Raw genomic sequence first — 23,599 nt, forward strand, 5'->3', positions numbered from 1 at the left:
GTGTACAGAATTTGAGGTCTTTGCCCTGATTCTGGAGACAAATTAGTCTAAGATCTCAATGCAAGATGGCTAAATTGAGGCTTACTTCATCTCTATACCGCAAGAATAAATGATCTCTTCTTGAAATACGCCCAGGCACTCAGCAACTTGATGTTTCCTGTTCTGTAAACTATTCCTGTAGTGTTTTGTTCCCCTTAGGAAAAAATCTGCAACAGTTAATGTGACTCGTTATTGTGTATCCAGAATTGCCTTAAACTTGGCTGTGATCAAATTGAAATGGGTTTTCAGGGGCAACCATTTCATGATTCTCTGCATAAAAGGTGGATGTACAAGCTAAGTAAGAGCTACATGTTGAAGGATAAATGACAGCTAACACTATCTGAAAAGAATAAAGACTGCAAGTTTTCTTAAAAAACAGACTTTCAGCTTGCATTAATCCTTATAACTCAGATAAAGTCAGTAAAGTCATGAACTCTGGTTTGGTGCCTCTTCATGCTGCAAATGTACGCTAAGGAAATAAGTGTTAAGTTGTTGTATGTCATACAAGAGTATGCTCAAAAACTGAGTTTGTGTTTGGTAGCTCACATAATGTATAAATGTCTTTTTGAAGTTCAAGGAAACGATTTCCAGAAGTATTTATTGAGGAGGAAAACAAAGGAAAGACAAATATTTGGAAATTAGTGCCCTAAGCAGATGTCTCCTGGGGCTGCACAGCCTGATGCTGGGGAGAGCAGGGCTGCAGTTACTGTAGCAGCTGGGAGAAAAACAGATTTAAGGGAAAAGGCAGAAATGGGGACAATTAGTAACGGGATGCTGGAGCGGTGCTGCGGTGAGACGAGGCGCGGGCCCCACCCCCAGCCGGCCCTGTACCCCTAAACGCTGTCGGGCCGTGAGGTGAACACCGGAGCCGGGGCGGCGGCGGTGCCACCAGTGCCTCACCGGCCGGTCGGTCGCCACAGCGGCCAGCGGTGCTCCCGCCCCCCCGCTGCCCCTCGTAGCGCGGACGCCGCCATTGGAGCCTGCGCAGTGCGGCGGGGAGCTGTGGCCCTCCGCCCCGCCCTGCCCTGCCCGCCCGCGGGGCTGACAGCGCCGGGCATCGCCGCCCCGCTCCCTCCGGGGTGGCAGCGGGCACCGGGGGTCGCGCTGCGCCGCGCCACCACCCCGCCCGCGCTCTGATGGGCCTGGCGGAGCCGGCGCCATGGCCGCCTTATACCAGAGCGCGGACCCGTCCGCCTCGGCCTCGCCGAACAAGCTGCTGGCGCTGAAGGACGTGCGGCAGGTGAAGGAGGAGACCACCCTGGACGAGAAGCTCTTCCTGCTGGCCTGCGATAAAGGTACCGGCCCTGCCGCCCGGCCTGGTCCGACCCCGCCTGCCGCGCCCTCGGCGAGTGGAGGCCTCGGCCGGTTGCTCCCAGGGCCGAGTCGCCTCTGCCCGGTGGCAGCGCCCCGGCGCTTGGGGCAGGGGCTGGGGGTAGGTGTTGCGAGTGCCCTCGCCTCGCACCGGCGGGCGGCGGGTCCTTGCCGTGCCCCGCTGCGCGGCCGCTGCTGGCGGGCACCGCGGCGTCTGGCCTGGGGCCCGGCTCGGGAGCGCCTCGCGGCGCGGCCGCCCTGCCCCGGCCCGGCAGCCCCGCCGCCCCCCGCTGATCTCGGCACAGCGGCAGCCGGGAAAGGAGGTGTTGGGCCAGCTCCTTCTGTGTCGGTTGAGCGAGTTCGCTTTGTGTCAGAGGAGTTCGTAAGGTATTTGCTGCATCTGCTGCTAAAGAGCCTGTGATAATGTAATTGTAAAATTGGGGGTTTATCTAGACATCCCCAGAATGAGTGGGACTGGTTTCCTGTGATTTGCACCCATAGTGGTGGATGGGAAGAGATTTTCCTGTCTAAAATACGCTACTTACTTTAAGTACGTGTTTAGTTTTCCTTGAGTAGAAAAACAGTCTTAAATCAAACTGATCTTAATGCGTCTGAAATGTTGCCCTCTGAGACAGGCTCTGAATCGTGCTGGGTGGTGGTGCGCGCTTTAGGAGGTAAGCGTCGGGGCAGAAGCTGGTGTGTTTATAGCAGAGCTGTCTGCTGGCCGTGTGTTTAGGTTAGGGCACAACTGTAGGAGTGTTTCTGTGGTGACGTTAGCCACTGGGCTTGGGAAGTTTGTCCTGGTGCTCTCTTCTGTGGGATGCCTGGCTGTTAGAGTGGACTGCCTGCAGCTGTGCTGCTGGTGTGGTCTATCCCGAAGATCAGAGTGAGATACAGCTTTAAGTATAAGCAGAGGTTTAGGGAGCTAAAAGGATACACAATGAAAAATGTAAAAAAAAAAATAAATAATAATTGTAGTGTATATAACAGGTGGTTTAGTACTCTTGTAGACTCTGCGTATTCTGTTGTACCTAGAAGTATTCTACGTATGTTTCTGTAGGTATTCTACGCTAAGGTCTGTCTTTGTCATGGTCTTCTATGTTGCAAAAGAGTTTGTTTATCCCTAGAGACCAAAATAATTCAAAGCTTTTATCTTTGGCAAGAAGAATCAATTAAACAGAATACTACTAAACAGGGCAGCCTGGTGTGCCTATACCTAACTCAAATAGGAAAGTGCAGCTTATATCCATCTTACTGTAGTTAGCTTTACTTGATCATGAAACTTACTACCTTGGAATTTATAACTTTGCAGCATCATATCACACCTGCTTTGATGATATATATACTAAAATTGGAGTGATACAGAAAAGACTAAGGTGACTTCTGCTCAAGGCAGATGCAAACCTATCTGCAGCATTGTAGAGAGGGCTTGTGTGAGCCTAAGACTTTTTTGCGCTATTAATCTGCCTCTGATGTAGGTGAACTAAATGCTTCCTGTGTCTCACAGGTTATTTATGAGCTATTGTCCCAGTTTTGAAAAGTACCCATGCTTTTGTATGTGTTTGTTTTTAGGACTGGAACTAAAGGATTGGATTAAAGCCTTAGTGCTTTTCTGAAAGAGACCTCCCGAAATATCTTTAGTTTCCTCCCTGAGGAGAGAATGCTTATCTACCTTGACTTCTTAATTAATTGTCTGACATATTCAATGTCCATTGTCAGCTATGGAATGTTTTCTTGTTTGGTGGTAGCTGGTACTTACAGTGTTCGCGTGCTTTTAGTGCTTTATAATAATACTAAGTGACATTCCCACATTACTTGTGCAGGTGACTATTACATGGTTAAGAAACTCTTAGAGGAAAACAGCTCAGGTGAAATGAACATAAATTGTGTGGATGTGCTTGGACGAAATGCTGTTACCATAACCATTGAAAATGAAAACTTGGACATACTACAGCTTCTTTTGGATTATGGCTGCCAGGTATACAACACAATTTACTGAAAATTTTCAGTGTAGTCATTGTTCTGTGTATTCTACTGTGTATATGTCTTCTCTGCTAATGTGTCAGAATTTGGAAGGAAGTAGAATCTGTCATATAGGCAGTTCAGTTCTTTTGCCATTTAGTGACTGTGAAAGTGTTTTCTTCTCACTAGTCCACTATTCTAGTGAGATTTTATTGGCATAGCAAATGTATAGTAACATTTTCAATGATGCAGACATCATGTAGCTGTGGAGTATAACAACTTTTAAAATAGTAGCTCAGTTAGAAAAACACAGGGAAAAGTAGTATCTTTTGTTAGGTTGTTTGATACTGCACGGGGAAGAAGACCAACAAGCTTCTCTTCCCTGAATCTCTCTTTTAGGGGCAGTAATAGATCTCCTTCTTCTGTTTTTAAAGTAAAAATTTGAGTTTTCTGAAGTGAATTAAAAAGAATAATATCAACTGTAGGGAAAATGAAAAGCTGCTTAGCGCAACTTAAGAGAAGTTTTGGAAGTAGTTACCAGCCCAGAAAAAAAAGCTTGTGTTCCTAGCTTTACCACTTCAGCCCCGCATCTATCCCATATGCCTGAGTTATGTTACACAGACACTTGCTTTTAACATTTTTAATAACCTGATAAAATGTTCCTTAGAACTCGATTTCTGCAAGTGTCCTGCATCATCTTTACTGGAAAGTAATTTCTGCAGTTGGTTCTTCTGCTTGCTGTTCATGCAATGACACAAATTGTCAGTAATGCTGTGCTAACTCCTAGAATGGCAACCTGAATTTGTATCCTGATCATATGCGTGGTGATAATACAGAACATCGGTTTAGTACTTTAAAAATAAATTTTAGAAAAAGAAAATAAAAATAAAAATGCAGTTTGGCTTCTGCTTGACTCTTTATGCTGTTTAAGTTACTACTGTTTTCGCATATGACTTTTCTTTCCTTAGTCATCGGATGCACTTTTGGTGGCTATTGACTCGGAAGTGGTGGGAGCTGTTGACATTCTACTTAATCACAGACCGAAAAGATCCTCCAGACCAACCATTGTAGTTGAGTGTTGTTGTTCCTTGATTTTTGGTTGGGGAGTGGGGGGCTGTGCTATTGCATTCTGGGTAACTGTACTATTTAAAACAGTGTTCTTAAATGAAATTCCGCATCTCTAAGGTGATAGAATCTGGACATTAGGACTTATTGTTAAAGCCTAAGGAATCCGGTGGCTTTATTATGTGCCAAATGCTACCAGATGCCTAGTTAGTCCAGAAAAGAAGAGAAAGAGTGGTTATAAATCTTTCTGTAGCCTGTTTGCAAGGTAATTAGCAGCCTTGGCGCAAAATGGGTATATTCATGTACTGAAGCTTCACGGATTTTTTTTTGAGCAAATCTATAAACATCAGATCTTCGCCTTGAAGTTAGTCAGTTGAAACTTACCTTGGCAATGCTGAAGTATCAAAGAACTTTTAAAAGTTCACAAGTAGAGGTGAAGGGAGGGAAGGAATAAGGTGTTGTGTAACAGAGCATGGTACAGTCAGGATGTTTTTTCTGCGCTTACGTAATAAATATACTCACAATATTTTTTTTTCAAATGATAGCAAAATACACTTTTTAATATCATGCATGTATATTGGAGAACGTAGGCACTGAATGTCAGATTTTCTGTGCAAATCATAAACATTTCTGAATCCATTTTTCTTTTTCCAGTATTTATCTGAGAGGTGTTTGAATGTTGTTAAATTTTTTTCTGTGTTTTCATGTTATGAAACATAGGAAAATACTGTGAAGGAGAGATTCATTGTTGAACTGTCAAAAAACCCATTACATGTAAACACTGTAGTAGAACTGTATGTAATAAATTTAGATACTTCCTATATTTTATTCCAGAAACTAATGGAACGCATTCAGAACCCAGAGTACTCGACGACCATGGATGTGGCACCTGTCATTTTAGCTGCTCATCGTAACAACTATGAAATTCTCACCATGCTGTTAAAGCAAGACATATCATTACCTAAACCTCATGCTGTAGGCTGTGAGTGCACACTGTGTACTGCAAAGAACAAAAAAGATAGTCTACGACATTCCAGGTAAGACTTACCAGTCATAGACAATAGTAAAAAAAAATCTCATCTGAATTTCTGGTATCACTTGAGTCAGATTCTGTATATTTACTTTTTCTCTTCAAGGTGAGGTTTACGAGAGGATTCCTTTAATATATTGCAGTCTTAATTATGAGAGATGGTAGTTCTTGGGGATGGGTTGGGCTTGAAAAAACTGGTGGGAGCAATGGCTTTTTTTCCAATTTGGTTTTATACTCTTAGTCACTGTGCATATTGATCTAAGTGCCTTTCATTTCTACCAAATGTCAGAAACATTCTAGTTATTTTTGATTTAAGGGCATAGGAACTATGCAAATAATTTTTTTTTTAAGTTAGTTAGTACTTAGAGTTTTTTGAGCCAGAATGAGGAGGTGAATGATTCTGTATCTAAAAGTATTTATGTAGCATGGATTGATGAATGCAGACTAAAGACTTTTTTTTTCTTCAATATTTTTGAAAGTAGAAAGCTTTTTAATAAAGGTTCAAATAAGGAGAGGGATTTGCCAATCTTAACAATATTTTATCTGTTTAACTTGACAACATATTTGAGGGTTGAATACAATTTAATATGTGAGAGTTGGGGTGAAAAATCACAGAGGTCAAAGATCATAAATGAACTGCAATTACAATATACAGTTAATTGTTACATAATTACTTCAGTATGTATTCAAATGACTAAAAAATAAAGGAAGTGAAAGTATAATTGTTACTGGTATTCAGCTACTACAGGCCACATTCTGGTACCTGTAATGGTGACATCCATCTGACACCCCATGTCATTAACTTCAGTAGGAGAAAAGGTGTCAGATGAGGCTATCCCAAGCAAACAAATAATAGAAACGTTTGAGATAACAGCTGTTAGTTTAAACTAGAACAGACTTTGTTTCAGTGCTCATGGGTTGCTAGTTTTGCAAGAGGAAAACATCCCTTCAGATACTTTCTCTATTTTTTTGTTTATGTTTCACATTAAAGCTCCCCACAGTTTTTAATTTAGTTTGTTAAAATGGAAGATTGCCTTAAATGCTTTACTTCCCTCTCTTTTTTTCCACTTGAAGAACCATAAGAGCTACTGTATAATTTTACCAATACTGTCACCTTAGGTGATGGCCTTCTGCTGATATACTGATAACAGTTGAAGAAGTGAGGAAAAGAGAAGGGAACCTGTTTGGCCAGTTTTTGATACTTAGAATAGTAGGGATTCTAAGTATGTGAAGGAGAATGTCTTCCCTGAGCTATCACATTTAATGCTTGTAGTGTCTGATTCTAAGAAACCAAATTGTTTTGTCTTTCAGCTGACTGTTTTATGCAAAAGTTTGGACAAGGTTCTGATGTGAAACTGCTAATCAAACGAAACATCTTCATTTTGCTTGCTATTCTTTTGTCACAGGTTTCGTCTTGACATTTATCGGTGTTTGGCCAGTCCTGCTTTAATCATGTTGACAGAGGAGGATCCAATCTTGCGAGCTTTTGAACTTAGTGCAGACTTGAAAGAATTAAGCCTTGTTGAGGTTGAATTCAGGTAGGAATTGAAAGCACAAACCAACTTTAATACTTTTGTGAAATTGTATGCATTAGAAAAGGTTTATTCTTAATTTTTTGTAATTATCAGTTTAAACTGATAATTAGACACAACAAGTTATAATATAATTTATGCCTCATTAGCAGTCATTTTGAGAGTTTAATTAATTAATTTTCTTTTAGGTGTAGACAGTTCAATGTGTATAGTTGGCACCAACTGTTACAAATTTCAGCTATACTCTGGAAAAATAAATAGAAATGATACTAAATACTGTCTTATTTCAAGATCACACCCCTATTAATAATTTCAATATCTCATTAGTACTCTGTGCTTTTTTTCCCGCCCTTACATCAGGGTAGAAGTGTGCAGCACTTTGTTTATACTGACCTGACTCATGTTGGGAGTCGTTTTGGATGTTGTTTTTTAATTTTGCTACTCATATTATAAGACTCTGAACAGCACATATGTGTGTCTCTATATACATATATCTATATGTGCATATATATATGTAAAGTATGCATGTGAGTATAGAAGATTTTGTACTGAAAATGCTCTATTTAGTGAATAAATGAACAGTTTAATTTTATGTTTAAACTATGCAGGTTTCTACCATTTTGAAACTTACCAGTGCAAAAGCATGTAATTTTTTATGAGAACATGAAAGCAAATTTTCGTATGGGGTAAAATTCTTCTTTCCTAAACAACATATAAATTTTCTGGTTTTATAGCTGATTGTCTGTCTTAATAAGAGTTCAACTGTTGCATTTTTCTGATACAACTTGACACTAAAATGGACCGTGTGCCAGATGAGACAACCAAATAGTGTTATTTGTTTTCTTCTGTTTGTTATATTAATAAATAGTTTTCAGTAGTAGACTTCAATTTTCAGATGACAGGAATAAAGCAAAATCCAAAATAACTTCCCTTCCAAGCAGAAAGTCTAAGTGATGAATTACCAGTGTCATATTTTGTGACTACTACACTTTCTCATCTCCTGGAAATAATTCTAAGCTTTAACTCTTTTTATATCGAAGCTGTAAGGTAAGACTTTTTGTGTACTGTAAGTCTATTTCTCGATTTTTCTCTGTCTAGGGGAGTTGCAAACGAAACTGAAGTGTAATTGTCATGTTACGTGGTGAAACCTACTCAGAGTTGTCTTCAGAATGTTTGGATCTTGACATAAGACTGTTGTGTGTGGGTTTTTTTAATTTGTCTTAGCATAACATACAACCTCAACCAAAAATGGCAAGTCAATTATTTAGTGGAAAATACGCGAGCAATGTAATAGCATGTGCTGTTCTGTGTCCTTTAGAAATGATTATGAGGAGCTAGCTCAACAGTGCAAAACCTTTGCTAAAGATTTGCTTGCACAAGCACGGAATTCACGGGAGCTGGAAGTTATTCTGAATCACACGTCTAGCGATGAACATGTAGACAAGCGAGGATTGTTGGAAGAGAGGATGAACTTAAGTCGCTTAAAACTTGCAATCAAGTATAATCAAAAAGAGGTTCGTTTTTGCATTAATTTGATAGGCTTTCTGGATCATGTTTTGCTGGTAATTTAATTTATTGTTCTGCCTTTAGACATAGAAGTGGGAATAAGTTTACAAAACTTAGAGAAGAGATTGTAGTACACAGAACACGTGAGTGTGAAACCGGGAAGTGATATTGCAAGATACTGATTATTTCTTCAGTATTTACTGTGGAGAAGAACATAGTATTTTCTGTATTGGAGAAGAGACTATCAATCCTTTATGACCAACTCTGATAGTGGTAATTATTTGTTCAGGTCCTCATTAAATCCTTGCCTAGGGAAGCATGGATCTTTAGGTGCCATACATGATTTATCATCTCACTTGTCATTAGCTGTTCAGCTTTGGCTCAGGCCTCGTCTGTGCTGTTCAGAATTATGTTAGACCTATGCTGGTATAACTGAATAGTTCCAGAATAGTACATAGCACCTTTTTATGCCATCACTATGGAACTCATTTCATGCAGTAGATCATTGCTGTCTTTATCCATTGACAAATTATAGCTCTAAGTGGGTGTTTGTGGGATTCTAGTACAAGGACCAGGGACAGAGAGGAAGTTTCATTTCCATGCGAAGTCCATTTTCAGTTAGCATTTGCAGAAGGCATTATAATTCTGCCTGTTCTACGTATCTAGGCTTAAACTGTTTGTGAAACTGTTAAAACACATAGTGTTTAAAAGTCATAAGCCATAGTCATGGAATGTCCTAGAACCAGCATCACACGTTTCTGGTATGTGTTAAACAAGCATACTGAAGTATTTTAGATGTTCTTCTGGTTTTAAGCATAGCTTGTTTTTACCAAAGTTGTTGGAGAATAACAGCATTTTTTGTGTGGTATGAGGAAAGTATCTTTGCAGAATATGTTTTATTCCTGACAAATCTGCTATAGAGACAGGTTTTTGTGATGCTTTCTAAAATGTGATGATAATACCAAGGTTCTTTTCGTTGATTTTTTTTAATTAAATGACAAAGCATTTTCTAGTGAAATACGTTATTTTGTAATTTCATGCAAATAAGCACCTGAAATTTGAAACTACATTTGCATAATCTACATAACTTTCAGAACAAAATAATCTTGTTTTGAGGAACTGACATAACATAGCTTACTCTGACTAACAGTTAACCCTGCTGAATAGAGCCATAGTGATTTTAAGAACTGATATCCATAAAACTGCTTGGCCACTTTAGTCCTCTTCTTACACAACGTTGTGTTTTACAATCTGGATAGTATTTTACAGTAACAATATCTTATTCTTCAGATAAGATCACTGTATTTTGTAGTAACAGACAATGAAGCTGTCTGAGGTATGATGTTACTTATATGCTAGATTTCTAAATTAGAAATCAAAACTTATTATTGACCTGAAAACCATTAAAAGTCTAGTATGTATAATTTATGTTTAGTTGCTCTTTCTAGAAGGAAGTTAAAATTACGGATGTTTATAATGATAATAGCTCCATAGCACTTTTGTTCTCTTATGAGATAATTATTTCAACTTAATATTCTTACCTTTTCCTGTTCATTGGTAACAACGCAGAGTTTGAAAATGAATTTTAATAATGTAAATTAGTAATCTGATTATCTGATTAAGAAACCTGAGACTGATTTCTTGTTTTTCTTTTTTTTTTTTTCCCCCTTCCTTCCCAGTTTGTTGCTCAGTCTAACTGCCAGCAGTTTCTAAACACTGTATGGTTTGGACAGATGGCAGGCTATCGACGCAAGCACACGTGCAAGAAAATTTTGACTGTTTTGACAGTTGGTGTTTTCTGGCCGGTTCTGTCCCTGTGTTACTTGTTAGCCCCTAAATCTCGAGTCGGTCGAATAATTCACACTCCTTTTATGAAGTTTATTATTCATGGAGCTTCATATTTCACGTTTCTGTTGTTACTTAATTTGTACTCCCTTGTCTACAATGAGAATAAGAAGAATACAATGGGACCGGCCCTTGAGAGAATAGACTATCTTCTGATAATATGGCTGATTGGTAGGTATGATTTGAGTAGATGGGATGGCAATTGCTGATGTTGATCAAGCAATAATGATTTGTACTACCTTCTTATGAAATTAGCATGTTACCTATTGATTGACCAAAGTTTACTCTTTGGAGGATAATGTTACAGGAAAAAGAAAACAACCAAACACGTTTTGAGGAAGGGATGTGAAGTGTTAGAACAATCTCTAGTTATCACAAAAAGTGCAGAAACAGAATGTTGTAGATCTAACAGAGTAGCATGATGCAAGTGAGATTCAGTTGTGCAATAACAAATTAATGCAAAAGCTGTGTATCTTCCTAGGCATTTTAAAATTCTGATCTTTAAAAAAAAAGAAAAGAAAAAAATGTAATCTGAAAGAAAAGCAAGTGTGTGTTCCTCAGATTAATAGTTTTGTAGCAGATAAGAACCTGTCACCTACCAAGGGGTGTTCTCTTTGGTGCTAAATTGAGGAATAAATTAATTCAGATATCACTTTAGGATTTTTTCCAATAGTTTTTCATGAATAGGCAGTAGTATTTAGTATGTAGGTGGTTTAATCATTGTTGAGTCAGAGTTGTTTTGTTTTTTTCGTCTGCCAACAATCCACAAAAGTTTTAATTTCTTCCAGGTCTCTCTTACAAGAAGTGTTTGGACAACATTCTTAGGTATATGGTTTAACTTTTAGGTTGTCCTGTGTGGAGTCAGTAGTTGCACTTGATCCACGTGGGTGCCTTCCAACTCAGGATATTCCATGATTCTATGAATTCTATAAAAAAGTAGTAGGAATGGTCTGACCTTCTGAATTAATTGTGTATCTGTGTATGGAATTGTGCTAGAATCTGAAAATTACTAATGAAGTTATTGTTTCTTTGAAAATCTAGCTAAGATCTTTATGTAATCATAAAGTAGATAAGTATTTGTGCCTTGTATGCCAGTTAATTATAATTTTTCTGGATTGTAAATAGTTGGAGTAAGCATGCAGTTACAGTCATAAAATCAATTCCTGCACTGTTTTCATTTCTATTTTCTTGTGCTCTAACTAGATAGAACAGGAGGATTCTGAACATTTTTGTTGGACTAATCCAGCTTTAAACAATTGCAAAAATTTAGTGTTCTGCAAAATCTCTTTCATAGTTGTAAACATGAAATTTTTATAGCATTCTGCTCAGCTCAGGAAGAGGACTTCGAATATATACAAAATTGCCATCAACAATAAGTAACAACTCAGTCTTTCATGACCAATTGTGTAATGCTTGATTTGAAAAGTAATTAATGATACAATTTGGACTTGTTGTGGAGTTGGCATATTGTTTAGAGAAAAAAGTATATGTTGTGTTTGCTTATGTATGCATACATATGTATGTGTACTCCATCTTAGTCTAATAAATCGAAAGTGTGTATTTAACTCATCCTTGGTTTAAAACACAGAAACAAGTATTATTTTCCCGCATTATAACTTTCCATTTCTGTATGTCATTGCCACCGATAGTCATAACTATACCCAAAAGAACTCATGTTACTTCTGGTTGATGCAGTAGAGGGAGCACAGGTATCATTTTTGTTGCGTACTCATGAACTTGTGTTTTGATTGGAAATTTATAAAACTTTTTAATGTGTTTTTGGTTGGTTGGTGTGTACATTAAAACTTGGTAGATAAATTAATGAAAACTTATATGTTAATGTAAGGTGATTAGATATGTATCATTTGGTTGACTGGACTTGTAAAAAGCAGTAATATAGTTGAAAAGACCACAGTTTTTATCCAAGTAGTTGTAGGTGGTTTATTTGTTATTGTAGGATGGTTTTTTTTGTAATGGTCACTTGTTTCATTGTTTAATTATATTAAAACTGTTGAGTAGTCCATACAGATTTTGGAAATACCCAGTATTCCATATACAAATGCATGCAGGTCTAGAAAGAAACTTCAAAGCTTCAAATGTAGAGTGCACATCAGTGTTACAGACTCCTCCTTTGTTTTGAGATTCAATATCTGATTTTAGAAATTCTTTTGTTGCATCAAATCTAATGTAGGCAGAAATTGTGTCATTAGGTGGTCTTGGAAATTTTAATGAAAGGCCATAGAAACATTTTATTTTCTTCCTGTAGTATTTTAACATGTGGATTTCAGATAGGATTGAAAAACGGCCTGTAAGTGACATAAATAATTAAAATCAGGTTATTTTTCACATTATTGAATCTTAAGATTTTTTTAAATAGTAATTGTATTTATAGCTTAAATGCATATTTTTTAAATTGTATATCATACTGTTTCCTTGCAAATATTCAGTAAATGGAAAAGAATGTATTTAGGAAATGTGTGACAAAATCAACTGGAATAAAAAGAACCAGGTAACAAAGATTTACCTACAGTTTTTTCTTCCATAGTCCCATTAAAATACTTTCTCAAACTCAATGTCAAAGTGGCCACAGCAGAATTTCTAACACTTAAAGTTAGCAGCTAGTTTTGTGTTCTACTAGATTAACTTTCAAAATCAGGAATACGGCAATTCTCTTTTCCAAGTTATTGAGAAATCATACAAGTGTCTTCTCCAGCAAAGCCACAGAACTCAAATTCTTGTATGTGTAAATAACATCAATTATAGCATCTTCTACTTCTCCAACTCTTTTTATGGATTCTCTAACAAATCTAGTGTAAAATACCTGGTCATCATATGGAGGGGCACAGAGGTTTTGGTTTAGAAATATTTTCTTTATAATCAGGAAGAAGAGATTTATTACAAGTCTTTTAGCAAACTGTGCACAGCGTACTTTTATTACGCCTTCCAACATTATGCGTTCAGTCAACTTTACAGCAGAGTCATGCATAAGTATCAGGGGTTTTTTAATTTTTTTTTTTCTGTTCACTGGATCTTGTTCTTACTGGGCCAAAGTTTTGGAGAAGTTACAAAGTCCTAAAAGCTGAACTAAATCTAACAGGTTTTAACTACCATTTCTACACATGCTGCTTTTCTTCTTGTCCTAAATATAGTAGCATACATCTGAGGTACTCAAAAAACATTAAATAACTGATTATTCCTAGTAATCAAAGGTGCCATTTTATTTCATCTAACGGTCCTTTCAAGTTTTATAAAAATGAAAATCCAAGTCTGTAAGGGACATTCAATTGGTAGAATTCTTAGCATAGCCAGACATGGTTAACAATGGTAAAATTCATTTTACTATAAAGATCCTGAATTTTTAAATGTATGTTGCTCTAAGTTAAACTTCTGACTTTTGCAGTCTTACGTCATAGTTTCTACTTTTTGGATCTTTTCAGTAACAGTTACTGAGCTGATTATTCTTAAAAACCATTTTATAATACCTACACATTTCAGAAAAAAATACTTGATGCTTTTTATAGCAATGTAGTTTTTACTATAGTGCTTTTGGAAAAAGGCGAATACTTTTCAGAAAAAGCATAGCATTTGTATTCTAGCCTTGTATTTTTATTTAGATTTGACCTTTTCCTGTCCAATTTTTTCTCCTATTTATTTCCTCTCCTGCCCTTTTTTATTGGATAATGTATTTCTTAGTTGGAAAGTAGGCTTGAAAAGGTTAAACATCTTGTTACCTTATGGTTAATGCTTGTAACCCAATGCAATGCTTTTAGTAAATTTACTTGATTACTTCACTTCTTTCACTTTCCTAAAATATCATTTACAAAAGTCAGTCAAAAGTGCTTTAGTTGTAAAAGAGTATCTATTTAGTGCAATGGCTTGACTTTCTTGGCTTTTTTTTTTTTTTTTACTTGCAGGAATGGTGTGGTCAGATGTTAAAAGACTCTGGTATGATGGTTTAGAAGACTTTTTAGAAGAATCGCGTAATCAGCTTAGTTTTGTCATGAATTCCCTGTATTTGGCAACTTTTGCTCTCAAAGTAGTTGCCCATAACAAGGTGAGCACCCATCTGCATAGATCTGAAGCTCCTCTGGGACTGATTGGGCCAATACAATTTTAGTACATTGCTGCAAATACGTGAAGATATGTATTGTGTCATATGTTAGTAGTAGCACATCGTAGTTAGTACACTGCATTGTTAATAGTGTACTATGTGGATACTCTTTAGGCTTCCGAGTTAAGTGTTCCATGTAGTTGTCAAGATCTCTGGTCTTGTTCTATCTTGGGCTTGAAATAAAAGTTGATGAGGCAAATGGGAGTGAGAAAACGCATGAAAACATGTCCAAGTACTCAGTGACCCCCAAGCAGAGCTTCTGTCTTCCTTGTAAGAACTGGCTGGTCTTCTAAAGGGCTTGATTTTCATTTGAAGAAACCTCACCATACAGCTCATCTGATTTTGCATTTGAGTTCGCCTGATTCCATGTACCAGTACTATGCAGAAAGCTAATAGTAATCTCTGTGCTTAGATTGCCTAAAGCTTTTTGTTATAGAAAGTTTTATTTAGCTTTTGATTACATATGCTCAAATGTCAAAGGTGGTTTTGGGGTTTTTTTTAATCGTTTTTGGTTTGGTGGGGATTTTTTAGTTTGTAGGTTGTTTTCTTTTTCTCTAGTGAGGAAAAAAGCCCTGAGACCATGCAGGAGCCTTGTCTTCTCTGTGAAAAGCCATCTCGATTTGATTGCAGATATGTTTTGAAAGTGGTCATTCCCATTCTGTTGCATGTGTTGTTAGCTGCACAGCATATGGCAAGCTGCCAGACCAATTGAATATGAATATTTTAGCAAAATTCAAGCCAGTGCAGTAGCACCATTATTTTGTATTGCAAACTGTGAGTTGACAGCTGTCTGGCAGTTGGGAGGGAAATAAACTGGTTCAGTTCTTCCCAACTTGGTGTTTGGCTTGTTTCCCTATCCTTGCATTGATTCAGAAGCTGGTAATCATTTGGAATGGAAAGCTCTGTTTCTTTGAAAAAATAGAGAGAGAATGCCATGTTGGGCTGCCTTCCCATTTTGCTTTGCAACCAGCACTTGTCTGTAGTAGTAGTTCCTTTGCTGCTAATTTAAGTTGAACCCTTTTTGAAGGTGCAGGACTCCTGTCCTATGTAACAGGCACATGGTGGCTTTTTTGCCACTTTTATAGGGCAAAATTTACTTTTATAGTACATAAATTATTTAGAAAACTAAATAAAAATGCTTATTTTACATCTTAGGTGCCTGTTGTAGGCACTAAAGCTGTAAAAATAAAGGAAGAGTCTCTGTAGCAAAAGGATTTGTACATATGCAGTTGCAACGTATAAAATCATGTTTATCCTTGTTTCTTGCCATCTTTGTGCAGCACACATTCAGGCAAGTTATGTTAAAGCAGCTCTGAGTTCCTTAGCTTTTGAATGTCCATTTTGAGACAGCAGAAGCTCGTAATATAAATGCAGAATGTTTTCAGCCAAGATGAAAGTTAGGGATCTGTGGATATTCCATGAAGAGTTGGGTAGTACCTAGTGGCTATAGTTTAAGGGTGTGTTTACACCAACAGTTTACTTGTGACTTCCATTCTCTGTAGTCATTCATAAAATCCATTGAAGGAACCCCAGGTCCTAAGTCTTTCTAAATCTTTTTAAAATTGGTTAAGACCAGCTGTCACCACATTGCAATTGCACGTGTACATCAGTTTTCTTTGCAGCATTTTGATGTTTTTGCCTGAGGCCTATTACACTAGACAATGCACGTGTTTATAAAGCACGCAAGTCCCTGTTTCAACAAATCGTGCAAAATAGTAGAAGGGAAAGCAGAAGAGAGGAATAAATGGTTTGCTGAGCAAATGAGTGGTAGCGTAAGTGTTGAATTGAAATTATCTGGTTTATGGCTCCCTCTGGAATGACTTTTAAAATGGCTTAGTCTAAAGAGAGAGGTAAGCCATCTATGAATCATATGTTTTAATTTCTTTTATGCTTGTTACCTGTTTGGGAGGCAGAATTACAGAGCGGTGCATGGGTGCATTTTTGTATTTATAATGTCAGTGATCTCAGTTTGTCCTTTTTATATTGCAGTTTCATGATTATGCTGAAAGGAAGGACTGGGATGCATTCCATCCTACCCTAGTGGCAGAAGGTCTTTTTGCTTTTGCTAATGTTCTTAGTTATCTTCGTCTCTTCTTCATGTACACAACTAGCTCTATTCTGGGACCACTCCAGGTGAATATCATTACTGCTTGAGAAAATATTAAACTTGATCTTAATTTGCTATGAAGAGTCTTATTAAAAAGAGAAAAAGAAGAAATTAAAGTAAGAAAGTGAGAAAATAAACAGCAGAAAGAAGTAATATTGCACTGAAGTTTGGAGTTTTTTTAATCTCTCATGTAAAACATACTGATTTAGATGGAAAAAGATAAAAAGAATAGAAGACCTAGTGTAGTTTACTTTCTTATAATATTTTTTCCATGATAACTGTACCTATACTGTCTTTTTGTTTTTCTCTGTTGTTAGTTTAACCTACTGCATAAGTGTTTGCAGTTTGAAAACAGTAAGGATGAAGTTCTTCCTGTCAAGTTCTATGCCAATGATTGTCCTAACTTCTTCTCTCTAAAAGATAGATGGATGATGTGTAGCAAAAAAGAGTAATCAAAAGCCTTTCTGTTCATGCCTGAGATCTCACTGAAGTTGCACATTGAGTTGAACTGTGCACTTTGCTTTGGTTTGAGAAATATAAATCTCTCAAGATTATTCAAATAGTCATCTATTTCTAGCCAGTTATAAGAAGGCAGAACAGATTTCTTACTTGGAATTTGCTGGAGCCTGCCCTGAGTGATAATGATGGTTAAAAACACATTTTACTTACATAACACATTTAATTCAGTCATCTGGAGATGCTAGGGGTAAGCATTAGCCCTCTTGTGTTGTAATGCTGGAACAGTGGAGACCACAGCAGTTTCTAAGCTAAATTTACCTGAAAAATTTGAAGGTAGGATTTAACCCGTTTTGTTTGCAAATAATTCTTTTTTTTTTTTCCTCCTGATTTCAGAGCAGACATGGAGTTTTCTACTGAGTTTATGCCATGTACTGGTTTTTTGTTATTTGGTTTCTTTTTTTTTTAAGCACAGACCCTCTCATCTTAGTTTTGGTGCTATTCATTGTGATGAACTTCAGATAAACTGGGTGGACCTAAATGTGCAATATGACACTATATAGAAGGTCTAGTACCTTTAGGGGCAGGGGAGGGAACCTGGACTGTTACTAAGACATCAGATTTAGGATGCAATTACCTCCCTCAATCCTTTTTAGATGAAAAGGAGGAAGAAAGCTTCCTTCTAAAAAATATTATGAGTGGAAGTCACCTCTTATTCTCCTAGCAGCACTTTTTTCCTTTCTGTGGTTTTTCTGTTCAGCTTGAGTCCACAGCACTGACTGATTTTGTTGCTTTGCCAGTGTAAAACCCTTACAAACTAAAGCACCTGTTACTAGAAGTATAGTTTACTGAACAAAGCTTTGCTTAGGCATACTTCTAGTTTCTCTGGCCTCGCTTCCTGGGAGATTTTTGATGACAAATCAGATCAGACTGATCTTGTAGTGATGATTTTTATTTATTTATGTATTTATTTTAATCCTGAGAGTGATAGGATTTAGTTAATATAATTGGTTGTCAACACTATCACATGTTTTTTCAAGTGTCTGTTGAATGAAAAGATGCCTAGAATAAATAGGGTAGACATCCAGTGATTATACTGATGGAATTTGTCCTAATCGGTCAAATCAATTCTTTGTCTTCTGTTCCTGTGAACAGGACTACTTTTAAATAGCGTTATGGCAAGAGGATGATTGGAAAAGATCCTGCAAGAAACATTATCACGGCTAAGAATAAAGGCAGAATAAATATTTGGGAGCAGCATTTTTTTTTAACTCTTGCTCTGCAACTAGAGCTATACCAATGGAGATTCTGAAGTAAATAATTTTGGCTCAGATCAGTAGGTCTTGTATCAAGGCTTTAAGATCTAACTGAAAACCTCCAGCTTGAAGGTTCAGCTCATTTTAATGAGTTGGAGTACTTAATCTTCCCGCACAAATAATTATCGTTTAGAATATTTTATTTCATAGAGAATAGTCCTTTGAAAAGAAAAATAATCACTTGTTAGATTGGTCTTTTTAAAATAATCATAAAAAGTTCTTTACAAAGAATTCATAGTTCTTGTAACCAGTTTAATATTATTGGAAGACGCCTGTTTCTCCTCTCAGGGTTTAGTTTATTTTACTTCTTGCCCTTTTCTCTCTAGCTGTAACTAGGCCGCTGTTAATTATTTTTATTTTTTTTCTTTTATACATTTTAAAATGGAAATGTACTTGCATACTTTGAAAAAAATACTAAAGTCTTGATGTTGCAATAAGCATTAGGCTTGTTATACAAATTGATAGAACACTGAAGTCTCCATGTTTTAAAGAGATCCACTGTTTAATGTGCATATTTATTTATGTACCAGATCTTTCACAAGTTTTTTATTAGGAGGCTATGTTATGAAATTTTCCAAGTAAATAAAAACAGTCAACAGTCACCCCATTCAGTGGCACACTGAAGCTTATGTTATTACTGTTGGCCAGTACATCTTGTGCAACAACTCTTACAGTATTTTCTGAAAGTAGGTCACAAAGTTCAAATGGTGGTAATCAAACATGGCATGGAGACCCAACAGTGTGTGGGCGGAAGGCAGCTACTATGTTCTCTTGGCTATTAGAGTTATTTTTAAGCGTACAGTTACTTACTGATTAATAAAACCTATTTTAATACAGATTTGGAAGTTGGCTATGTGTGGTGATTTTTTATTATTAACAGAAGATAGAATAATATTCTCCTAGATTAGATCATTAGATTTCAAATGCTTAGAAATTCTAAATACTTAGGAAGGAATAGCATGACAGTATGAAGAGAGCAGTTGGTATTTGGGCTGTATTGTTACACTCTATTCCAAAAAAGAAATAGTTTTGGGTGGTTTACACTTTTCATGCATTCCTGTTCATCTGCTTTTTCTCTGTTGCCTGTGATCGGGTAAATGTTTTGGTTTTGGTTAGTTGGTTTTGTTTTTTGTTTTTTTTTTTTCTTTGAAAGGAGAGATGTGATGAAACAGTATGATGAGGATTACGTTCGTCCTCTGACATGATATAATTACTGCATGGCTCTGCCTACAGCTGCAGATTCTCCATGTCTGTGGCAAACTGTAAAGAATCAGAGACAATGTGCTATGCAACAGGAGTGCTCAGTGAGTTTCCAGCAACATGGAGGGCAGCAGGAGCTGGCACTTCATCTCCCAATAAACTTGTACTTGCAAAAGCTGACCAGTGATACCATTCCGAACTATGATTTGGTACAAACTGTGATTCATAAAGGACTAGGCTTTCCACACACTGATTTACATAGAGGATGAGATTTACCTGACCGCATTTTAATGTGTTTGCATTCTTTATAATAGTATGTTCTCTGAAGAAGTTTGTAGTAAGAGTAATTTAAATGCTGTGAACACTTTATGCCGTATCTGTGTAAAAATTTGCGCTTACAATAAAAGCAAGTCAAGGTCTTTTCTGTGTTGGAAAAATACGCAAATGTATTATTTTTAAAGATACTGTATTTTTACTGTTGCAAGCTTCTGTATAGGACATTTTGAAATGGAAACTAGTGATCTGAATTTAGTGTCATGTCTTCTATACTTTACACCCTTAGATCTTTGTGTGCTTCTACACCTACACATTGCATATATTTAAAATCTTACATAAAGCATACAGTGAATTAATTCTGTGTTCTGCAGATGGGCTTTGGTATTTTACTCTTTGACTAGTGATGAATTACGAGTCCAAATGTTTTGATTAATTCAGTGACCTTAATAAGTGTTTTCTTAACTTCCTATGATGGTGTTTATGCTCAAATGCATTTTGATTACTACCTTTATTGACTTGAGTTCCTTATTACCATTGGTATTACAAATAAAGAGTAAGGCGTACATAGTATTACTTATGGTTAGTTGAAAGATACGAACTTATCAGGTGATGTTAAAACTACTTACATTTTCTTTTTAACATCTAGAATTTTTCATTGAAAAATGGTACAAGGGTACCTCCTGCTTTTGAGGTTTGTTTAGCATCTTAAAATTTAAGTTAAACATTTAAAATGTAAATAGATTTTTTTTTCTTGATTAGAGACTGAAGGAGAGAATATAAACAAAAATTAATGCACATTTTACTAAAATTGGAAATAAATCTATTTCACAGATTTCAATGGGGCAGATGCTACAAGATTTTGGAAAATTTCTGGGCATGTTTCTTCTTGTCTTGTTCTCATTCACAATTGGATTGACACAACTTTATGATAAAGGATTTACTGTAAATGAAGAAAAGGACTGTGCGGGGATTTTCTGTGAACAACAGAGCAATGACACATTCCATTCGTGAGTTTGATATCTATGAAATAGCTGTATTGTTCTAGCCCTTAATTCCTAGTAATTGAACAAGTCAGGAATTTTTCACTGAACTTGAATTTACATTAAGTAAACTCATTTTAGGTGTTTGCTTTACCTAACCAGATTTCTTTTTTTCTTATTTTCGTAGGTTTATTGGGACATGTTTTGCTCTGTTCTGGTATATATTCTCCCTGGCACATGTAGCAATCTTTGTCACACGTTTTAGCTATGGTGAAGAATTACAGTCTTTTGTGGGTGCTGTTATTGTTGGTACCTACAATGTGGTGGTTGTGATAGTATTAACTAAACTCCTTGTGGCAATGCTTCATAAAAGTTTTCAGCTGATAGCAGTAAGTGATTTCTGATTAATTACCAATAATTGCTATCTGTGTCTTCGGCTTTCATATGAATTTCTTTCTACAATGTGTAGGCTAATCTACAGACCTTCATGGATGAGCTCTGTCTCTGAGCTCACAAGGGGCATCTTTGCTTCAAATATGAATTTTTTATTTCCCTTGATCTAAATAAAATGGGTATTTTGAATGTTGAACATGTGCAAGGCTTTGGCCCTCTGAGAATTGAAGACTTTCTAGATACAATGGCTGTTCAAGTCAAGATGCTATTCTTGATAAGGAGTGGTGCTCAGGCATTTCATAGGGAGTTTTTACCTTCATAGCTGAATTTTGTATTTACAGTAGAGTATACAGTGAATAGATGAAAGTTAAGTAACAGTTTTTAAGGTATAAGAAAATAAAATGTTAATGTTTTTGCTTCTGATCTCTGTTAATTTTTCTGATGCTTTAGAATCACGAAGATAAGGAATGGAAGTTTGCTCGTGCCAAGCTTTGGCTTAGCTACTTTGATGACAAATGCACACTACCTCCACCTTTCAATGTGATTCCCTCTCCCAAGACTATCTGTTACCTTTTCAACAGTCTCAGTAAATGGATCTGCTCTCATACATCAAGTGGCAAAGTGAAACGTCAGAACAGCCTCAAGGTAAGAAATTATTGGGAAAGCTGTAGGCTCTGAAGCTGGAAAGCTGCTGCTTGCTGTAACGAATAAGCAAAATGCTGCATGAAGCTGCATGTCACATGGTGAGTGCTACTAAGATAAATAGGAACTACAGAATAACGTGTGTTGCATTCAAATATAAATAAATAAGTGTTACCTATTTCTACTTAAGTAAGATTTTATTAACTTTCAGTTTTGGGAGTTGAAACTCCCTTCCCTCCAACCCTCAATTCCCCCAGAAATAGTGTGGAAAAAAATGCTTTGATTGAAAACTCATAGAAACCTCAAGGAAGTATTTGCTAATCTCAAAAATGGTGAGGTTAGAGTATTCTTTGGGGAAGGTAATTGGTTTTAAACATACTACAGAAGTGTTGAAATAAATAACTAAAAAGGATCACTGAAGCCCTCCCTGTTGGGGAGGGGAAGGAATTTATTTTTTGATTAAATAAATGTTTTTGTTGTACCCTGTAATTTTGCATCCTAATTTTGCATCTTCTTGCTGACAAAAATAGTATTAAATAAACTAAATTCAAAGACTTTATGGAATCTGCACTGAGAAACAGTCAGGATTATGGAACTCTTAATTGCTCATAGGACAATTACCAAGCCAGGTAGATTAAAAATTTTCAGTTTTGCTGGTACAGCAGTTTATAATTTAATTTAAATTTTGCTGGGAGTTTACATGGATCGTACATTTGTGCACATCATGACATATCTATAAAATAGCTTTGTTATTTTGTTCATATTTATTCTCTGTATAACTGTGTATGGGCTTTAGGGCTCAAAAATTGCTTTTCCATAGTAAGTGTGTAATGTTTGTTTAAAGGAATGGAGAAACCTGAAGCAAAAGAGAGATGAGAATTATCAAAAGGTGATGTGTTGCTTAGTCCACCGTTACTTGACTTCCATGAGGCAGAAGATGCAAAGCACGGATCAGGCAACTGTGGAAAACCTAAATGAGCTGCGGCAAGACTTGTCAAAATTCCGAAATGAAATGAGAGACCTGCTTGGCTTTCGAACTTCCAAATATGCTATGTTTTATCCAAGAAACTAAGGCCTAACTTTTAAATGAAACGTGTGTACTTTTAGGTACCTATAGGTGAAAGTGTTGACCTAATTCTGTTGCCAGACCAAATAGAAAAGAAGATTATTGCACAATAATACATTTGAAAATGAATTTGCATGAGTTTCAGCTAGATGGAGAAGTGGTGGAAATAAATGCAAAACCAAATATAGTAATTTTCTTAAGCTCTTAACCTTAGTGTATATATAAAATTTGTATATAGGAATTTTTTTAATGTTCCTCAGACTGTGGCTGTCAGGTGTCAGAGCTTCATAACTAGCACAATGTGTTTATTTCTTCTATTTTTGCTGTGTGTTCCTTTTTGATACTTGTTTTTCAAGTTGTGGGAGAAGATAGGCTTTTTAAACTAAAAATCCAGCCTATGTTTATTTTTAATAGAGAAATCAGATATAGAATAATAGAAAATTTCCAGCACAGTTGGAAATTATGCTTGACTGTAGGTTACAGTGCATGCAAAGACTGTATGGCTCTGAAAGAGGCAGTTCTAGTGCCAAGTTTTGTATGTTAACATTGACTGTATACTAACATTTATAGAAGACACAAAATCAGATCATCAAGACTCTTCCCTCTCGTGGGAATGCAGAAATTTTGAACTCAAAATAGACCAACCGTTTCTTGAATGATTATGGTTATATGTAAGACAATCAGTTCCTACTTGGATTTTTCTGCGGTGCCTCAAAAGTACGGTTTACTATACATGTTAAGATTGGGAACAAAATTTTAAAA

The 23,599-nt window shown here is 36.6% G+C and overlaps 1 protein-coding gene across 7 annotated transcripts; it reads left to right on the top strand.

Annotated features, from left to right (window-relative positions):
* The first annotated feature begins 1,198 nt into the window (after window positions 1-1,198).
* On the top strand, window positions 1,199-22,843 carry TRPC1 (transient receptor potential cation channel subfamily C member 1). 7 transcript variants are annotated; one of them, XM_086618739.1, is made up of 13 exons: window positions 1,199-1,334; window positions 3,174-3,328; window positions 4,281-4,382; window positions 5,212-5,414; window positions 6,814-6,945; window positions 8,258-8,453; window positions 10,125-10,461; window positions 14,205-14,344; window positions 16,391-16,534; window positions 20,588-20,763; window positions 20,924-21,125; window positions 21,580-21,774; window positions 22,616-22,843. In XM_086618739.1, exons 1-13 carry the CDS (start codon window positions 1,199-1,201, stop codon window positions 22,841-22,843), a joined length of 2,346 nt encoding a protein of 781 aa, XP_086474865.1. The 7 variants fall into 7 exon arrangements, with proteins under 7 accessions (XP_086474865.1, XP_086474866.1, XP_086474869.1 ...); XM_086618740.1 differs by lacking the exon at window positions 4,281-4,382; XM_086618743.1 differs by lacking the exons at window positions 4,281-4,382; window positions 16,391-16,534.
* The last annotated feature ends 756 nt before the right edge of the window (window positions 22,844-23,599 follow it).

The sequence above is a fragment of the Tauraco erythrolophus genome, chromosome 11 (assembly GCF_009769465.1).
Source record: "Tauraco erythrolophus isolate bTauEry1 chromosome 11, bTauEry1.pri, whole genome shotgun sequence".
Lineage (NCBI taxonomy): Eukaryota > Metazoa > Chordata > Aves > Musophagiformes > Musophagidae > Tauraco > Tauraco erythrolophus.

Coding starts and splice junctions, on each gene's coding strand:
- TRPC1 (XM_086618739.1), top strand. CDS start 1,199: ATGGCCGCCTTATACCAGAGCGCGGACCCGTCCGCCTCGGCCTCGCCG. Junction 5,415..6,813: donor GATAGTCTACGACATTCCAG/GTAAGACTTACC, acceptor CTTTTGTCACAG/GTTTCGTCTTGACATTTATC. Junction 21,775..22,615: donor AACGTCAGAACAGCCTCAAG/GTAAGAAATTAT, acceptor GTTTGTTTAAAG/GAATGGAGAAACCTGAAGCA.